Source organism: Tympanuchus pallidicinctus, unplaced genomic scaffold (genome assembly GCF_026119805.1).
Source record: "Tympanuchus pallidicinctus isolate F22 unplaced genomic scaffold, pur_lepc_1.0 scaffold11, whole genome shotgun sequence".
Lineage (NCBI taxonomy): Eukaryota > Metazoa > Chordata > Aves > Galliformes > Phasianidae > Tympanuchus > Tympanuchus pallidicinctus.
Window position 1 is genome coordinate 17751993 of NW_026294627.1, and position 17252 is coordinate 17769244.

At 44.8% G+C, this 17252-nt stretch overlaps 2 protein-coding genes across 5 annotated transcripts in view; one reads left to right on the forward strand and one right to left on the reverse strand.

The window, feature by feature from the left end:
• Positions 1-1190: 1190 nt before the first annotated feature.
• On the forward strand, positions 1191-5519 carry GTF3A (general transcription factor IIIA). The gene is made up of 9 exons (XM_052671440.1): positions 1191-1489; positions 1572-1672; positions 1974-2070; positions 2251-2339; positions 2912-2985; positions 4179-4262; positions 4627-4856; positions 4934-4987; positions 5230-5519. Exons 1-9 carry the CDS (start codon positions 1220-1222, stop codon positions 5389-5391), a joined length of 1161 nt encoding a protein of 386 aa, XP_052527400.1. The 5' UTR covers positions 1191-1219; the 3' UTR covers positions 5392-5519.
• Positions 5434-17252, reverse strand: part of MTIF3 (mitochondrial translational initiation factor 3) — a 206601-nt gene continuing 194782 nt past the window's right edge. For 2 of the 4 annotated variants that reach the window (XM_052671446.1, XM_052671447.1), the window contains exons 2-4: positions 7760-8223; positions 6407-6552; positions 5434-5711 (exon numbers count right to left, since the gene is read on the reverse strand). In XM_052671446.1, the coding sequence (XP_052527406.1) occupies positions 5502-5711; positions 6407-6552; positions 7760-8223 (820 nt within the window). In that variant the 3' untranslated portion in view covers positions 5434-5501. Of the gene's footprint in view, positions 5712-6406; positions 6553-7759; positions 8224-9954; positions 10155-10741; positions 10845-17252 lie in introns of those variants that run through there. The other 2 variants (XM_052671445.1, XM_052671448.1) reach the window with 2 other exon arrangements.

Sequence of the window (17252 nt, forward strand, 5' to 3'; positions counted from 1 at the left end):
GGAATATCTAGGAGGAAATACTTGTTCTGATTTCTCACAAACCTCTAAGTTTGCTGGCTGCAAATATCCATACACTGCTGAAGTCAAAATATTCGATTGCAATCCATTATTTTCACCTTTCCAAATATTGCTAGTCCAGCTCACTTACTACCTTGGCAATGATCAGGAAATCGAGAATTTTCTTCTCAGTGAACATAAAGAAAAAAACAAGTTTATTGCTTCTATGCTTTCAAATATCCATGTCCTAGTGATGAAAAAAGCCCTTTTCAACCAAATGTGTGGTTTTTTTTCAACAGGAGAAGGGGGAATGGTTGATAGGACAAGGGGGAATGGTTTTAAACTGAGACAGGGGAGGTTTAGGTTAGATATTAGGAAGTTTTTCACACAGAGGGTGGTGACGCACTGGAACAGGTTGCCCAAGGAGGCTGTGGATGCCCCATCCCTGGAGGCATTCAAGGCCAGGCTGGATGTGGCTCTGGGCAGCATGGTCTGCTGGTTGGCGACTCTGCACATAGCAGGGGGTTGGAACTAGATGATCATTGAGGTCCTTTTCAACTCCAGGCCATTCTGTGATTCTGTGAGAGAAGTTTGAATACAGTGTTGGTGTACAGTGAGCTTTCATCTTAGACAGACAAATAGTTTTATTGGTTAGATCTGGGACAATGACACCATTGCTTTCACTACCTACTAGGCCACAGGAGCATGGATGGATCATATCACCACATACAACCACATGTGCCACAGAAATATTGTCACATTTCTGCTAATCAAAAATTCAAAGTTTGTGACCATCCAACCAATTCCTAACCCACCGAATGGCCCACTTCTCAAACCTGCATCTCCCCAGTGCAGAGATCAGGACGTGTTGGGGAACCACACCAAAGGCTTTGCAGGAGCCCAGGTAGGTGACATCCGTTCAGCTCCTGACGGGGACGCACGGCCCATTCCTGGGAAGCTCTACAGAGGAAAACGAGTATCTCTAGCACCGGCCTGCCTGAGATTGACGCTTAATAACTGCTGCCTGGATTCCGGCGGCTTAGAGGAACGGTTTTAATCACAGACCGAGAGATCACCGACACCCGAGCCGCGAGCCTATAGGTAAGGACGCCGTACCGCCCTCTCCTCCCCGAGGCCCAGCCCTCGGCAAACCTCGCATGCGCGCCGCCGCCTCGGCCATTGCGGTGCCCGGGGTTGGGATCGCGGCCACGTGACCTCCCGCATGGCCGTGGAGGGCGCGGCGGGGAGCGAGCCCGCGCCCAGGGGCAGCAGCAGCATCGGGGGCGCGCCAGCGCCCGTCGGCAGTGGCAACGGCAGCGTCGGGAGCGCGCCCTCGGCCAGCGGCAGCGGCAGAAGCGCGCCCGCGCCCACCGGCAGCGGCGTCAGGAGCCCGGCCCCCGCCCGCTCTTTCATCTGCTCGTTCCCCGGCTGCGATGCCGCCTTCAACAAGGGCTGGCGGCTGGACGCGCACCTCTGCCGCCACACGGGCGCGGTGAGCGGGGCAGGGCCGCGTGCCGGCCGGGGGCGGACCGGGAGCTGCGGCCGCCGCCGCTGAGCCGCAGCGTCTCTTTCAGAGGCCGTACGTCTGCCAGTACGAGGGCTGCGGCAAGAGCTTCACCAGGGACTTCCACCGCGCCCGGCACTTCCTCACGCACTCCGGGGAAAGGCCCTTCGAGTAAGGCCCGGCCTCGGCCGTCTGCGGCGTTGCCCTGGTGGGAGCGGGCAGGGCCGCCCCTGCGCTGTGCGATTCGTGACGAGGGGCGTCGGCCGCCGTCTGGGGCGGCAGCAAAGCCGTACGCTTTGCTGAAGCTCCCCCTTACGTGGCTTCCGGCGGCTTTCGATAGGGACTTTCCCGCTGGCTTTTCATGTCTTTAAAAAGACTGTTTGCGTTGTGAGCGCGGCTGTCTTGGTCGTCCTCTTGCCCGGTATGGGGGTACGTGCTTTGTGTGCGGTGAGAAAAGTTGCTTTGTTTGCAGGTGCACAGCTGAGGGATGCAATCAGAAGTTTGGAACAAAATCAAACTTAAAGAAACACGTTCAACGCAAGCATGAAAATCAGCAGAAACTCTATTCGGTGAGTGATGACCTTTGGCGCTACAGAGTGAGGCTAAACAAGCTCCTCTTGTGGTACCTCAGGACATACCTGGGCTCGTTATGCAGAATTTGCATGAGTTCGTGTGACTGGGATATCAGCCAGCATGGGTGGACTGGGCTGTCGTCGTTTGGCCTGATAATAACTTGATTTCCTAAACAGTGCAACTTTGAAGGCTGTGGCAAGTCCTTCAGGAAACATCAGCAACTGAAAGTTCACCTGTGTCAGCACACCAATGAACCACCCTTCAAGTAGGTAGATAATTTTGCTGATGAACTTCAACAATTTAAACACTACAGTTGAAAACACGTGCCTTCTCTCAACCTTTTCATTGATGGGGCATTTAAAACCTGAAAATAAACTTGCAGGAATACTGTCATGGTTGCCAGTACACTTCTTTAGCTAGTGAACAGCAGTCATAGTGCACTGTAATTTCAGCTCTCTGGGCACTTTTCCTAGTATTTATTACAGGTTCGTGGAAAAATAAAACAAACAAACATTGAAGGTGTCTGAAACACGAGCGTAAATGCTTGCATGGCTGCTCTAGCTGCTAGAATTGTACAAGTCACCTGAAGCTTCCACCTTCTGTGTATTTGGACAGCTCTCTATGTAGGGAGGGAGATGAAGTTTGATTCTTCAGCTAAAATTTAACTTGCTGTAATGGGAAGCGTTATGGAATTGACTTACTTATACAAGGGATGAAGCAGAACAAATCTCTGGGCAAGGGAAGTCTGGGTTATTTTGCCCTCTTTAATTGTTTGTGACTTGAAGAAAAACTATGCAGGTGCAATGAGAGAAGTTAAACCAGTGTAATTTTACCTAGATGTAATCACGAAGGATGTGGGAAGAATTTTTCTACTCCAAATAGTCTGAAGCGGCACAAGAAGATACATGAAGGTAACACAGTTTTTCTTTTTGCTTCAGTTGTGTTTTGGCAAAGGAAAAGGGAATCTTTCCCATGTGGATGATGGAAGTGTTCTGTGCCCAGTGATTCAGACAGGCAAAGCCAGAGTACCATTCTGAGTTGCCATTTGGGTTACAGTTTCAGGACATTGCATCATTCAGGTTACAGTGTATTTATTTCTGGCCAGCTAAACCCAGCTCAGTTCCCCTAGAAGTCATTTTTGACTTCTAAAGTGCTTCCTTGTCAATAATCTATCTTCTGGAGAGAAGATCAGCTAATGGTTAAGGCTCTAGCCTAGATGTCCACAAGTGAAGATTAATTGCCAGTTCTGCTGCACGTTTCTTATGTAACGCTGGCAAAAACCATGGAAGCATTTTTACTGTTCTCACGTCAAAGGTATTTAAGTAGAATTGTCAGTAGGTGGTCATGTGGGTGTTTGAGCTTATTCTGCTACACTGCTATCCATTCTTTTAGTATTCTTTGACAGCTAACTTTGTTTTTGTTATGAACTAACACTGGAAAGCAAGGAAATCTGCGACTAGAAAGAGCATCCCAAAAGCTGTGACTCATATTGTGGTTTTTTCTTAAGACTTGCTTATAGTTCTTTGGTCTTTTCAGTCTTGGTATTTAAATAGCATTAAGTCTCTGTGGTTCATTTAAAAGTCATCTTGTCTGCTTGATAAAATGGTAGTGTCTTTAGGCTTGGGAACATTACTTTATAGTCAAGTTCCTGGAATAGAAATATTTAGACAGAAATACATTACTATGGTTATATATTTGACTGAAAGTATATGGTTGGTGGGATATATGTTTTACTTAAGACAGAGGGAGGTAGAGTTCCATAAAGCCATTTAGCTTGGAAAGAAGGTCATCTGGTTTAAATCTGCTTCATTAGACCAAGCTGCTCAGGGCTGCATGCAGTCATGTACTGAATGTCTCCAGGGGCAAGGATTTCACAGCCTCTCAGGACAGCTCATGTCAGTGATAAAAAGGTTTCTTCATAAAACCCATTAGGAGTTTCTCATCTTCTAACTTGTGTCTATTGCCTTTTGTCCTACCTAGTATGGGGAGGAAGATGAAGAATACTTACCTCTAATTTTCAAACACTGAAAATGGAGTTCACCCCTGTAAAATTAGACTGTTTGCCAGAGTGTTTGTGACTGCAATCATGTGTTGTCCCTAACAGGCTATGCCTGCAAGCAAGAAAACTGCTCGTATATTGGAAAAACTTGGACTGAGCTTCTGAAACATAATAAAGAAAGCCATGCAGGTAAGCTTCATATGCATTAGCAAGCAACAAGAAACAAAATGCATATGTGAAGAGTAGGCCTTGCTGAACTCACTTTGTCATTGTGCCTAAACCAACTGTTTACTAGCACTTAATGGCAAAATAGTTGTCACTTTTGACTGATGAAAACGTTAGTATACTAACTTTGATTTGTGACTCAATTAATGAATAATTGCATTATGTAGGATTTGGGATCTGGATAATTCACATTCTTTTCTAGTCTCTGTGTTCCCTACCATTCATGTGAGTTTTCGCTGTCTTCTAGAGGACTGCTAGGGTTTAACTCTGAGCTCCTGGCAAGAAGCTGTTAACTTATACTCTGCTTCTCTTTCCTTCCTCGACTCAGAGCCAATTGTTTGTACAGAGTGTTCTAAAACTTTTAAACGCAAAGATTACCTGAAGCAGCATAAAAAAATACATGCTGCAGAGAGGGAAGTCTGCCGCTGCCCACGAGAAGGATGTGACAGAACTTACACAACTCTGTTCAACCTTCAAAGCCATATCCTCTCTTTTCACGAGGAGCTGAAACCATTCTCTTGTGATCATCCTGGCTGTGGAAAAGTATTTGCAATGAAGGTATGTATTTTCACACTGTCCTACCCTGAACTGCATAATCTGAAATAACAACATTCTTTTCTTTTTTCTAACTGTAGCAGAGCCTAGCAAGGCACGCAGTTCACCATGATCCTGAAAAGAAAAAGCTAAAAGTAAGTCATATCTTGAAGTCCTCCTCTGTGAGTTGACAAAATACAGTTGAGAGGGTTAGTATTAAGTGTTTTAGAATGTGGAAATGTAGGAAAGCAAGCCAGCTATCTACTTACTTTGGGAGATTTTTGTTATCTGAAGGTCTTGTAAATAACATGCTGGCCTTTTCCCTATTTTTTTTCTGCACCTCCACTGTTATGCTGTACACACGTGAAGTCACTAATGCTGTTCTTACTTCTGCCAGGCAAAGCGTTCTCGCCCTAAGAGGAGCTTAGCCTCTCGTCTGAGTGGTTACATTCCCCCTAAAGCACAGCCAGGAAAAGATGTGGCTGTGACAGAATGCACGACAGCAGATCCGCCCATGGAAAACGGAATCCCAACTGTGGAAATTCTGACTCTGCGGTAAAAGTTACCTGCAATTTTTCTTCATGAAATGACCACTGTAATGTCCAGCAAAAAACCTTTATTTTATAGTCCTTTTTGTAATAGTATTGTTTGTACCTCCTCATAAAGTCATTAATGCAGCTCGCTTGACTTTGGCTCTTCATTTTCATCTTTCTTTACCATACTGTTTTTCTGTTTTTCCATCTTCTGGTATGCTTTCAACTCTTTGTCAGACATGTGTCTCAGAATGCACACACTTGTTCCTTCCTTAATAGCTTTAGGCTTGGAAAGATAAGTGGCTTTGTCAGATATAGCCTCCAAAATCTGATCAAAAAGCGTGAACTGAAAAGAGGCAAAAATAGGATAAAATGCACAACAATGGTTAGAAAAATATTTCAGGCTGTTTTGCTAGTTTTGGTTTGAACACTTCAGCTTGTCTTTTCCCAACCACTTATTCTTTATTCATTAAAGGAGGTTTAGGAAAGTCACCAGGATTATGCCATTTCCTAATATTTAGGCTAAATTACTAATTCATCCTGTTTTGGTTTAAAACAAACAAACAAAAAAAACCCCAACCTCCCTATCCCCCCCCACCCCCCCTCTTTATGTACATGACAAGACATGAAGCCCTAAAATCTTTATAGATATTTACTTTGCCACTTTTGAAACAATTCCAGTAGCTTTCTACAGTAGTGTCTTCAGAAGAACAGGTAAGTTATTTAAGTTATCCAACTGAAACATAAAAGTATTTCATAAACATTACTGCAAAATATCTCAGCTGGCTTAAGGTACAGATGGGACAATTTTACAGCCCACTTCATAAGCTGATGCTACAAAGAAGCCCACTATTCTGCCTGCATTCTTAATAGAGCATAGTACTTGAGTTGTCTCTATGGGACTGTGTGAAGCGACAGCTAACTTCATGGGACACAGGCATTCACATCACAACCAAGTGATGCATTAAAATCAGAAGACAGAACGGTGTGGGAGAAGTAAATACAAATACAGCTATTTCATGCAATGGACTGTCCACTTACCGTGTCTGTATTGCTGTCTCTTCCCTGTCGGATAGTCACTTTCACATGGTATTTCTTTTCAATCCAGTGTGTTATCTGTTTAGTCTTGGTCTCCAAGTCATTCTTGGCAATAGCTGAAGAGAAGGATAACTCCTTCTGAACCAGCACTGTTTAAAACAGAGCTAAGATTGTGTTAGCATAGCATGAGAGAAGCTATCTATCTGCTCTCTTTCAGCAGCCTCCAGTGCTTTGCTTAACTCCCTTTCTCCCATGCTGCTTTCTCATACACAGAGTATCCCAGCCTCACTGTGTCAGCACATACCACTCTCACCTTAGAAGGGGTAATTGGTATTTCAGTCACTGCTCTAAAGGGGAGACAGACTGCGTGTGTAGAGCACGCACGGAAGTCTCTTCAGGTTCAGAATGCTTAAAGTATTTTTGTTTTCACTGCAGTTTTGTTCATACCACCCACAACGCAGGTCTAACAAAGATAAATAGGCAAGCATTGGATGTGGACTTGAGACTTAGTGTGGAAACTCCTACATCTTGCACATAATGTAGCTGAATGTGAAAGCTTTGAAAATAAATATCTATTCATCTCAAGCCTGTTTTCTTGCACGGTAAAATATCCAGCTGGAAGTACAGTACAATTATGCTCCCTTCCTCCATAAGAATTCTCTCAGTTAGTTAGCACGTGCACGATCTTTTTGTAGTCTCTGGAACAGAAAAACTCCCTACCACAGTGTGCTCTCTAAAATGAGCACTCTGCCCAGAGCACAGATACCTTCCTCAGCCTGAGATCAACAAACAAGGTCAGATGTCTTCTAAAATATCCTTGCCAAACTCAATTTGTTCAACTGCTCGAGCAGATTGGCTTAAAAAAAAAAAAAAAAAAAAAAAAAAAAGCCTGCTTCCTCTCTAAAAGAAAGGGCTCCAGACTTTTTCCTCCTAGCAGCAGGCTATGAAGAGAAAGTTTCACAACCACGGTTCGTGATCACTGGAGGCAAGTTTGTGTATGTGGTACACAGAGTTGTAAAAAGTGTCTGTCATTTATGCCTTAGTAAAAGAGAAATTCAGTGAGCCTTACAGAACCAGAGTCTAGCTGTATTAACTTAAATAAAAATAGCTTAAAAAAAAATAAAAGCCAGCAGATGCCCAAGTAGTAAATCCTGAGAAGGCAATAGTAGGCTTCTGTGGAGAAGCCTAAACTAATCCAAAATTTTATTTTCACCAGTGCAAATCCCTAATAGCATGGACTGCAGTGACGTTGCAGGATTTACACAAATGCAAGTAAGAGGATTTAATCTGCTGAAACCACTTTTAATACATCATTTTTCGAAGTGCTCAGTGTTGTAACATTAACAATGTATGTACCTGTTTTTGGACTTGCTTTTTCTTTCTCTGCACGTTTCAGCTTCTCCTCATGAATCTGTTGCCCAGTCATCAGTCTGTACACAGGAGGTTCTGCGTTCTCACGAAGCAGAACCAGTTTCAGGTTATGTTCATCCATCAGTCTGAGTGCCTCTGCTCGGTGCATATCTCCTAAGCTCTCTCCATCCTGGTTGATTACGTGCAAAATCCGATACGGAATTCTTCGCCCAACGCTTCCAAATGCTGCTTTCCTTTTAGGATCTTTGTGAGATTTTTCAGCTGTACAAAATGGCCGAGCAAATACAAGCACATTTGTCTTTCTAGGGTCAGGTACCACCATCCAGAATGGAGGGAAAACTCCCTTTTGTGCTGTCCATGACAGGAAAGTACCACAGAATCGTTTTGCATATCCAGTCTCACTTCTGGTTGTTTGGCATAAAAGTTTCATCACACAAAAGGAAGTCATTCTGAGGAACAGGAAGAATAAGAAAACAAGTTACCTCCAACTGTCAGATTCTTCTAGTTAGCATTATCAGAAAGGCCAACTCTGGTTCAGTAAGCCCCGATCCTTAAAACCACTCTTTGGAAAAGATGCGGTGTTACTCTACAAAACGAGCAACCAACAGGAGCTTTCCAGTAACAAAGAGTGCTTTAATCCAGAGAGAAAATCTTACAATGAAAGAAAATGTATTGAGTTGACATTATCTTCAATACCTTAATGTTTGAGCCTGAATCCCTTTAGAGACTCCAAAACTTCCAGCTCATTTCTCCTTGTATCTACTCTAACACAGCTGTGCAGAGATTAGCCAGTGGTTAAAAGGGAGGAAGCGCTGTCAAATAAAAAGACATGTCTCACTTTTAAAGCTGTGTACATTCAGTGCAAGGTTGTTGGGTTTTTTTCATGAAATACACAACACTGGGACTTCTTTCAGCACCTTTGGGAAGCATTTTATTTAAGCCCTGTTGCTTCAGATCTGCCTCAGTCACTCAGCGAATGAAATGGTGATCCATGCAAGGCCCATCAACAGCCGCCCCAACATCTGCCAAGTTTCATAAGCTTTAACCATACAGTACAAGATTACCATGCACAATATTCACCATGGTGTGGGACAAAGCAAACACTACCATACTTGACAGTATGTTTTATTGCAGCACTGAAAACTCTTCCTAGGATACACGCAACTTGCTTCTCATTAAGCTAACCCCAAATTGTGTCTTTTTCTCAGACAAGTTTTCCAGTGATCATTTCATGCAAGTAGTCCAGATGGTTACTTGATTTTATATGCATGAAGCACCAGCATTATTTCTATAACCTAAAAGCAAAAAGGGCTTCCTGTCTCTAAATTTGAATTCCACATTCAGCCATGGCCCAAAGTTGAAACAATACCTTAATTATACGCCTATTTTAATCAGGCATTTTAAGTGCTTATTGCCTCTTTCAGTTTTACACAAACATTAAATTTAGGGTGGCATAATTACAATGAGCTGAGCAGGTTTTTTTTTGCAGTTGTCAAAACTAGTGAAATTTCTTACATACAGCTATACTCCTATGCAGCATGAATTGTTTGGAAAGCACAGTTTATGGTAGACATTCCACCAGACCATCTGGTAAAAATCATGATCATTAGATTTTTTTCTCAAATACCAACAAAAGTGTGCAAGAAAAAAGGCAAAAAATAAAGGCACCGGTAAGGGTTTTCTGCAATACAAGGAATGGAAAACATGCAGTGCCTGACCATTCCTCTCATTTTGTTACAGACTTCAGAAATCATCTGTTGTTTTTTTTTTAACAGCTGCAAAAACATCAGTATAAAGAGTGCACCCTCAGTAAGTTTGCAGATGATACCAAGCTGTATGGTATGGCGTGGTCAACACATCGAGGGACAGGATGTCATCCAGAGATACCTCAAGCACTGGGCTCAGGATAATCTCCTGAGGTTCAATAAATCCAAGTGCAACATCTTTTGCACCTGGGCTGTGGCAACTTCTGCCGTCAGTACAAGCTGGTGGATGCAGGAATGGAGCACAGCCCTGACAAAGAGGACTTGAAGGTACCGGTGGATAGGAAGCGGGACACAAGCAGCAATGTGCCCTTGGAGCCCAGAAAGCCAACCGTGTCGTGGGCTGCATCCAAAGCAGTGTGGCCAGCAGGGCAAGGGAGTGATCCTGCCCCTCTGCTCTGTGCTGTGAAGCCTCACCTGGAGTACTGCATGCGGATGTGGAGTCCTCAGTACAGGAGAGACATGGAGCTGTTGGAGCACATCCAGACGAGGGCCACAGAAATGACCCAAGGGATGGAACACATCCCTGTGAGGACAGGCTGAGAGAGCTGGGGCTGTTCAGCCTGGAGAAGGCTCCAGGAAGACCTGAGAGCGGCCTTTTGATAAATAAGGGAGGGCTGTAAGAAAGGAGACAGACTCTTTAGCAGAGCATGTTGTGATAAGACAAGAGGGAATGGCTTCAAATGAAAAGAGGGAAGATTTAGATTGGTTATAAGGAAAAAGTTATTTACAATCAGGGTGGTGAGGCACTGGCACAAGTTGCCCCGAGAGGTGGCTGCCCTGTCCCTGGAGACACTCCAGGTTAGGCTGGATGAAGCTGTGGACAACATGATCTAGCTGTAGGTGCCCCCATCCACTGCAGGGGGTTGGTGCAGATGACCTTGATAAGTCTCCTCCAACTCAAATGATTCTGTGTGAACGTATGGCCCACCCAGCCCCCCCCAACTCAGGCTGCCCAGGTCCCCATCCAACCTCGCCTTGAGCACCTCCAGGGATGGGACACCCACAGCCTCACCGCCCTCTGAGTGAAAAGATTTCCCCTGGAACCTGACCTACACCTCCTCCTTCAGCCTAAATCCACTCCCCCTCGTGCTGTCACCGCAAGCCCCTTGGGGCACAGAACACCAAAACCGCATTTATCTCAGCGGAACCCGGCTCCGTCCGACCCGCCCCGCGCCCGCAGCTCCCCGCGGGCCGCCCTTACCTGCCCCGGCCGGCCGGGAGGGTGGAGCCAGGCCTCCCTTCCCCTTCCTCTTCCTCCCCTTCTCTTTCCTCTTCCTCCTCCTCCCCCTCCCGGCCCCACGAGGGCTGCGCACGCACCCGGCTCGCCGTGCGGCGTTGTTGGTCTCCTTGGTGCCCGCGCCGTGCTGGGCGGTGTTACAAAACAGTGCTCGCATTCCCGCTCCCTGTTTCAAGCTGGTTAGCAAAGCCGCTTAGTTTTCTTTCGTGCCAAATCAAGGCCTGTTCTGCCAGTCTGTGCACCAGCACGTAGATAATCCAGAGCATTTAAAAGCAGCAGGGATGGCGGCAGGAGGTTGCTTGTCCTCAGAATCACAGAGCCATCGGGGTTGGAAGGGAGCTCTGGAGATCACCTACTGTGACCCCCTGCTAACGCGGGTTCCCTGCTGTAGGTTGCACGGGAAAGTGACTGCATGGGTTTTGAGTATCTCCAGAGGAGATAGCCACTGCCACTTGACTCCTGTCTTTTTGATACGGTTTTAAGTTGAGGGAGGGAAGGTTTAGGCTGGATGTCAGGGGGAAGTTCTTTATTGTGAGAGGGGTGAGGTGCTGGAACAGGCTGCCCAGAGAGGTTGTGGATGCCCCGTCCCTGGAGGTGCTCAAGGCCAGGTTGGAGGGGGCCCTGGGCAGCCTGGACTGGTATTAAATGGGGAGGTTGGTGGCTGGCAGGGGGGTTGGAGCTTCATGATCCTTGAGGTCCTTTCCAAGCCAAGGCATTCTGTGATATTTATAAGCATTAATAAGATCCCCCTCAGTCTTCTCCAGGCTGAACAGTGCCAGGTCTCTCGGCCTTTCCTCACACAGGAAATGCTCTGAGGCACTGTTGCTTTCTGCAGCAGTTCCCTGAGCAGCAGTGACCTGGGGTGTGGGTATTACCTTACATGCTTAGGATGCTACTGCGAAGCTTCCTCCATATTCTTAGCCCAATTCTGGAGGTCTACAGGTTCAGTTGTCCCTGAGAAGGTGTGTGCTGGTTCTGGTTGCTCTGTTGGGCTGGATCTGTGCTTATAGTTGGCAGAGAGCAAAGATGCTGCTGTGAACTGGGGTGACACAGTTCTCCCCTACTCCTGAACTGGAGCTCTGATTCCCAACATCAAGTGCAAAACTTTTCAAGTGCAAAACAGTTATTGATACTGTTGGGCTAATGCAACACCTGGAACTCTTGGCCTAAGACCTTGGCCAAAGACCTTTCCTGACGGATGAGAAGCTGGACATGAGCCAGTGTGTGCCTGCAGCCCGGAAGGCCAACTATATCCTGGGCTGCATTAAGAAAGGGGTGGCCAGCAGGAAGAGATTGTCCCCTTCTACTCAGCTCTTGAAAGGCCCCATGTGCAGTACTGTGTCCAGGTCTAGGGCCCCAGCACAAGAAAGACAGAGCTGTTGGAATGGGTCCAGAGGAGGGCTACTAAGATGGTCAGAGGGCTTTCCTATGAGGAAAGATTGAAGGAGCTGGGCTTGTTTAGCTTGGAAGAGAAGGCTCTGAGGAGACCTCATTGTGGCCTTCCAGTACTTGAAGGGAGCATATAAACAGGAGGTGGAATGGCTGTTTCCAAGGGCAGATAGTGATAGGACAAAGGGGAACTGTTTTGAACTGAGACAGGGGAGGTTTAGGTTAGATATTAGGAGGAAGTTTTTCACACAGAGAATGGTGACACACTGGAACAGGTTGCCCAAGGAGGCTGTGGATGCCCCATCCCTGGAGGCATTCAAGGCCAGGCTGGATGTGGCTCTGGGCAGCCTGGTCTGGTGGTTGGTGACCCTGCACATAGCAGGGGGTTAAAACTAGATGATTTTTGAGTTCCTTTTTAACCCAGGCTTCTACAATTCTATGAAGACTTTATCACATAACTCAGATAAAAACTCCCTTGTTCTGAGCTGAGCATTGCCACACGCTGCAGAACACACTGGAGTTAATGCATGCTTAAAGGATACAGATATTCTGGGTGAGCCACAGGTAAATGGTCCTTGTTCTGCAGTAGCTCACTTACTCTCTTTGCATCTCCAGCTTTTGAAAGCTGCTTAATACACACACTTCTCTATTTTCACTCTTACAAGGCAGCAAAAAGTAAAAGTAACCCCAGAAATTCTGTTGGGTGGTAAGAATGGCCGCTGCTAGCAGAGCCCTGCATAGAATGTAATAGCCAAAGAGCCACAGTTTTGTTTGGTTCCAAGAGTCTGCCTCTACTCTGTGAATTAAAACAATTCTTTTGAAGATGCATGCCGTCATTAAATTGCTTAGTCTGATTTAAAGAATCCAGGCAAGGAACTGATTTTGCTCCCTGAAAAGCGAGGCTGGCTGAATTTATTAAAATGGTAATCATAAAGCCAGCCTGTAGGTCCCTGTGGCGAGGCACAATTAAAGTTAAAACTTCCCAGTGCTGTAAGTTTTTTAAATGCCTCGTTTTACGTCTTGACTGTAGGGAGAGGAGTTTCCACTGTACATCTAAGACATTGTTCAACAGCCTTTGCAAGTTGCTGGGTTCAGCTGCAAAGATTTTAAAAGCTGCTTTTGTTGGCAGCCTAGGACACATCCGTGACCTTATTAAAGTGGAAGTGAAAGCTCTCTCTTTTTTTTTTTTTTTTTGCAACAGTAAATCTACTAATTTTACAGTCAGTTGAACAGCAATAGATTAATTTGTTTAAAGTCTGCATTCACAAAGAAAACGTGAACTTCGCTGCCTTGAATACCCGAAACTACAGTGCGATATTTAAAGGGTAGAAACTATTACAACTTGCCCTAGAATGGTCCAGGCAGTTCCCTGTCACCTGCTTCTCAGCACAGGTGCTGACCTCCCCGTCTATTCTATCCCTCCTGACAGCCTAGCAGTGAAGCTGCCTCTTTGTGTGCAACAGAGAGCGCTTTTCCAAGCGCTGGGCCAGTTTTCTTCAGCAACCACAGGAAGCAGAATAAAGAAGAGGTTAAGGGCCAGCGCCAGGGTCAGAATGGGTTAAATTTAGTTAACATCAGAGGTTATAGCTTTTAACAAGAGCATGAAGGAAACTTATTCGAAGATGCAATTTGTTTCTTCTTTGTCAACCATTATTTTTTTTTTACCCTATTGATAGTGACAGCTTAACAAAGTTTTTATATGCCGGGGTTTTCATCCTTTAGAGGATAAAGAACCGTGATGCAAAAAAGAGATGCAGGTGGAAGACTTTATAAAGCCTCCATGATTTTCAAATTGAGGGTTGAAAGTAGGCTCCCTGCGTGGCTAAGTCAGAAATAATTTGTAAATGTTAAAAAAATGCATGTTATGGACAGAGGAGCTGGGTTTTTTGGTTTGGTTTGGTTTGGTTTTTACCTTTGGAGTTTTCTTGCCAACAGCAGTGCTTTATGGAACGCATTACAACCAGACAGATTTTGTATGTATTTTTTTCCCAAGGTGATCTATTTATTTTTTTTTAATCTCACTCTAATGATGATCAAAGTGAAATGCCCCTGACAACAGCCTCGATAATCAAGACTTTTTAGTGCACAGCACATCGTGCCAGTTCTTTGGTTGGTTGGTTTTTTTTTCCCAATTCAGCAAAAGAGAGTAAGCCACAGAATGCACTTGGTGGGTAGCTCTGCTGGAAAGCCTTCGCTCCGCTTCTTGGAATGCAAAGGGGAGGAAAGTTTGAATCTTTCTGAAAACTACTCAGCAAAAATGAAAACAAAGAATACATGCAGGAGGATTTTCCTCGTTTCTGCACAATAGCTTATCTTCTGCCAATCAATCTTCAAAATTAATTTGTAAGATAACTATGGTTTACTATTGCTTTATCCTGGTACAAACTAAAGAACTGAGATCTGAAAACAGTTTAATTAACTCTAATAAGAACTCAGAAGTGCAAACTATGACCTTTTTAAATATATTTTTTTCTTTTTAATGTGTTTTCCTAAAGGAAAAAAAAAATAAGCTTATAGGATTGTTGTGCCTACATATCTATCTGTCTTACTACAGGTTTGCTCAGTACAGCTTTTGTCTCTTAGACATCTGCCCAGTTTGGTGAAGAGATGGTGGCCCCCAAAGCTCCAGTATGCTCGTAATTGCAGTAAATACACATCTCTAAAAAAAGAAATTGGTATTTAAACAAAGGAAAGAGCCTCAAATTAATGTCTTGTTCTGGCAAGAGATTTCATCCAGCTGACCAGGCAGTATGTGTATGGGTTGCCCTGCTATCCCACATGACTTCACAGAGTCATCGAATGGTTGTGGCTGGGGGGCACAAACTCAGATTTGCTCTGGGTTCTTGGCTGTATGCTGAAAGCTGACTGCTCTCTAGCAGGGTGGATTTGTCCTCTGAGATGCATGTAATCACTTGGACAGTTCTGGGGTTATTCTTTCTGAAATCAGTGTGACCTTTGTCAGTGTAGACTAAATTCTGGAGGAAGTATATTTGGCTCACAAAGTCTATTCATCCTGGCGTGACACCTCTTGGTGGCTTTTGGTCCCAAAGCAGGAGTTCAGAGACACACGGTATTGACCTGTGAATAGATACTTGACCAGAGAAGGAATAGGAAAAAACCAAGCAACCAAAGGAGAAAAGTTATGGCTCTCAGAACCCAGACAAATTGTCCTGGAAATACACGACTGGATCTCTCACTTACTATTCTGCTCACAAGCTGCAGCCAAAACTCAGCTGTGAGTAGAGTAAGAACATCTTTTTGAAAAATGCAAAATTGCCGTTTGTTTCCTTCTGGGCTGCTCTTATGGGCTTTAAAGCTATAATTTCAAAAGTTGCACAAAGGCAGCAGACATCAAATGGCACGGGCTGAGGGGAAGCTTGGGGAGAAGAACCGCAAAGTAAGTTATGTGGATGGAAACTGCAGACCCTCCAGAGCAAGGTTATTTGTTCATTACAATTCACCAAACGTGGCTTTTTTCAAATGGTGGAGCAGTGGGGAAGAAGAGTTAGCATGACCCCAGGAGCCCTGATCCATACAGCCTAATTTTCACCGACACCCTTTGCCTCATGTTTGAGTAGGCTGGGTGATGTTTGGCATGGGAGGGAGGAGATCTGAGTTACAGTTGCAATTCTGCTACTGTGCCCTGTGAACTCAGATAAATCATTTCACCTCTGTGCTGCTCTCATCTTTTTACCCACTTTTAGACACTTTACCCATTTTGTTGCAGCACCTTTCCCTGCTTCTATGTTTGTGCCATGCCTACTGCCGGGGAGCTGTGCTCTCGGGTGCTGCTATAGTCTTAATGAACAGTAAAGAAATACTCCACCAGGGCTCTCCTGTTATCTCAAAGCTGGCAGTCAATAAAATACTTCAAAAGATTGAGAGCTCTTGCCTACTGTTCTATTACTTACTTTTTTGTAGCATTTTTAACATGGGAAAGTACCAATTATGATAGGAAATAATTATGCTTTTTTGAATTATTGATAACTTTTTATTCTTCTTGAAATCTTGGTGGTAGCTTCAGTTCTTCACTGTGTGCAATTTTTTGTTGAACTGATTTATAAGACAACATGCCTCTAAATCTCAACCATGCTGGTATTTTTTCCTTAACTCTGCCCTTTTGTGTAGATGCAGTTCATGTGTCCAGAATTAGGAATGAAACTTCCTCCTGAAATAATTATTCAGCACGCATGAAATCTACTCTGTCGTATCTCCATAACATTGAGGATTACTGGCTCTGTTCATTGTCTCTGCAAAATTGTGTATGTTCTCTAAGGTCAGCCACCAGTGTAGATGCTCCTCTACCAGGACAAACAATCATAGAATCATAGAACGGCTTGGGTTGGAAGTGACCTCAAGGATCACCAAGCTTTAAACCCCTGCTGCAAGCAGGGCAGCCAACCTTTGTAGCCAATACTAGATCAGGCTGCCCAGAGCCCCCTCCAACCTTTGGCCTTTAACATCTCCAGGGCTGGGGCATCCACAACCTCTCTGGGCAGCCTCATCACTCTCATAGTAAAGAACTTTCCACTGATATCCAACCTAAATCTTCCATCACTGGGGGTCTGGGGCCCCCAGTACAAGAAAGACAGGAAGCAGTTGGAGAGGGTTCAGAGGAGAACCGTAAAGACGTTCAGGGGACTGGAGCACCTCCCCTACGAAGACAGGCTGAGGGAGCTGGGCTTGTTCAGCCTGGAGGAAAGAAAGCTGCGGGGTGACCTCATTGTAGCCTTTCAGTACCTAAATGGAGCTTGCAAACAGGAGAGGAGTCAACTCTTTACAAAGATGCCAACATACTTCAAAAAATAATAAAAAATTACTATACAAAAAATAGCTTGACATGCTTCATCAACAAAGCATTCATACCATTGCATACATTCCCTTGAAGATCCTTCCCTTCCAACTGGAATTCAGACTGGACTCTTTCAGAAGATAGACATACGAAAGACTCATCATCCAGAGTTTTTTGCATTTCACCTATTCCTACAATTCTCTCTTTTGTCTTTATATCAGATTTATCCTCAGAGAGCAGAGACAAGAAACCTCACAGCTAGGACAAATTTCAGCATCCTGTGTAAAATGTCTG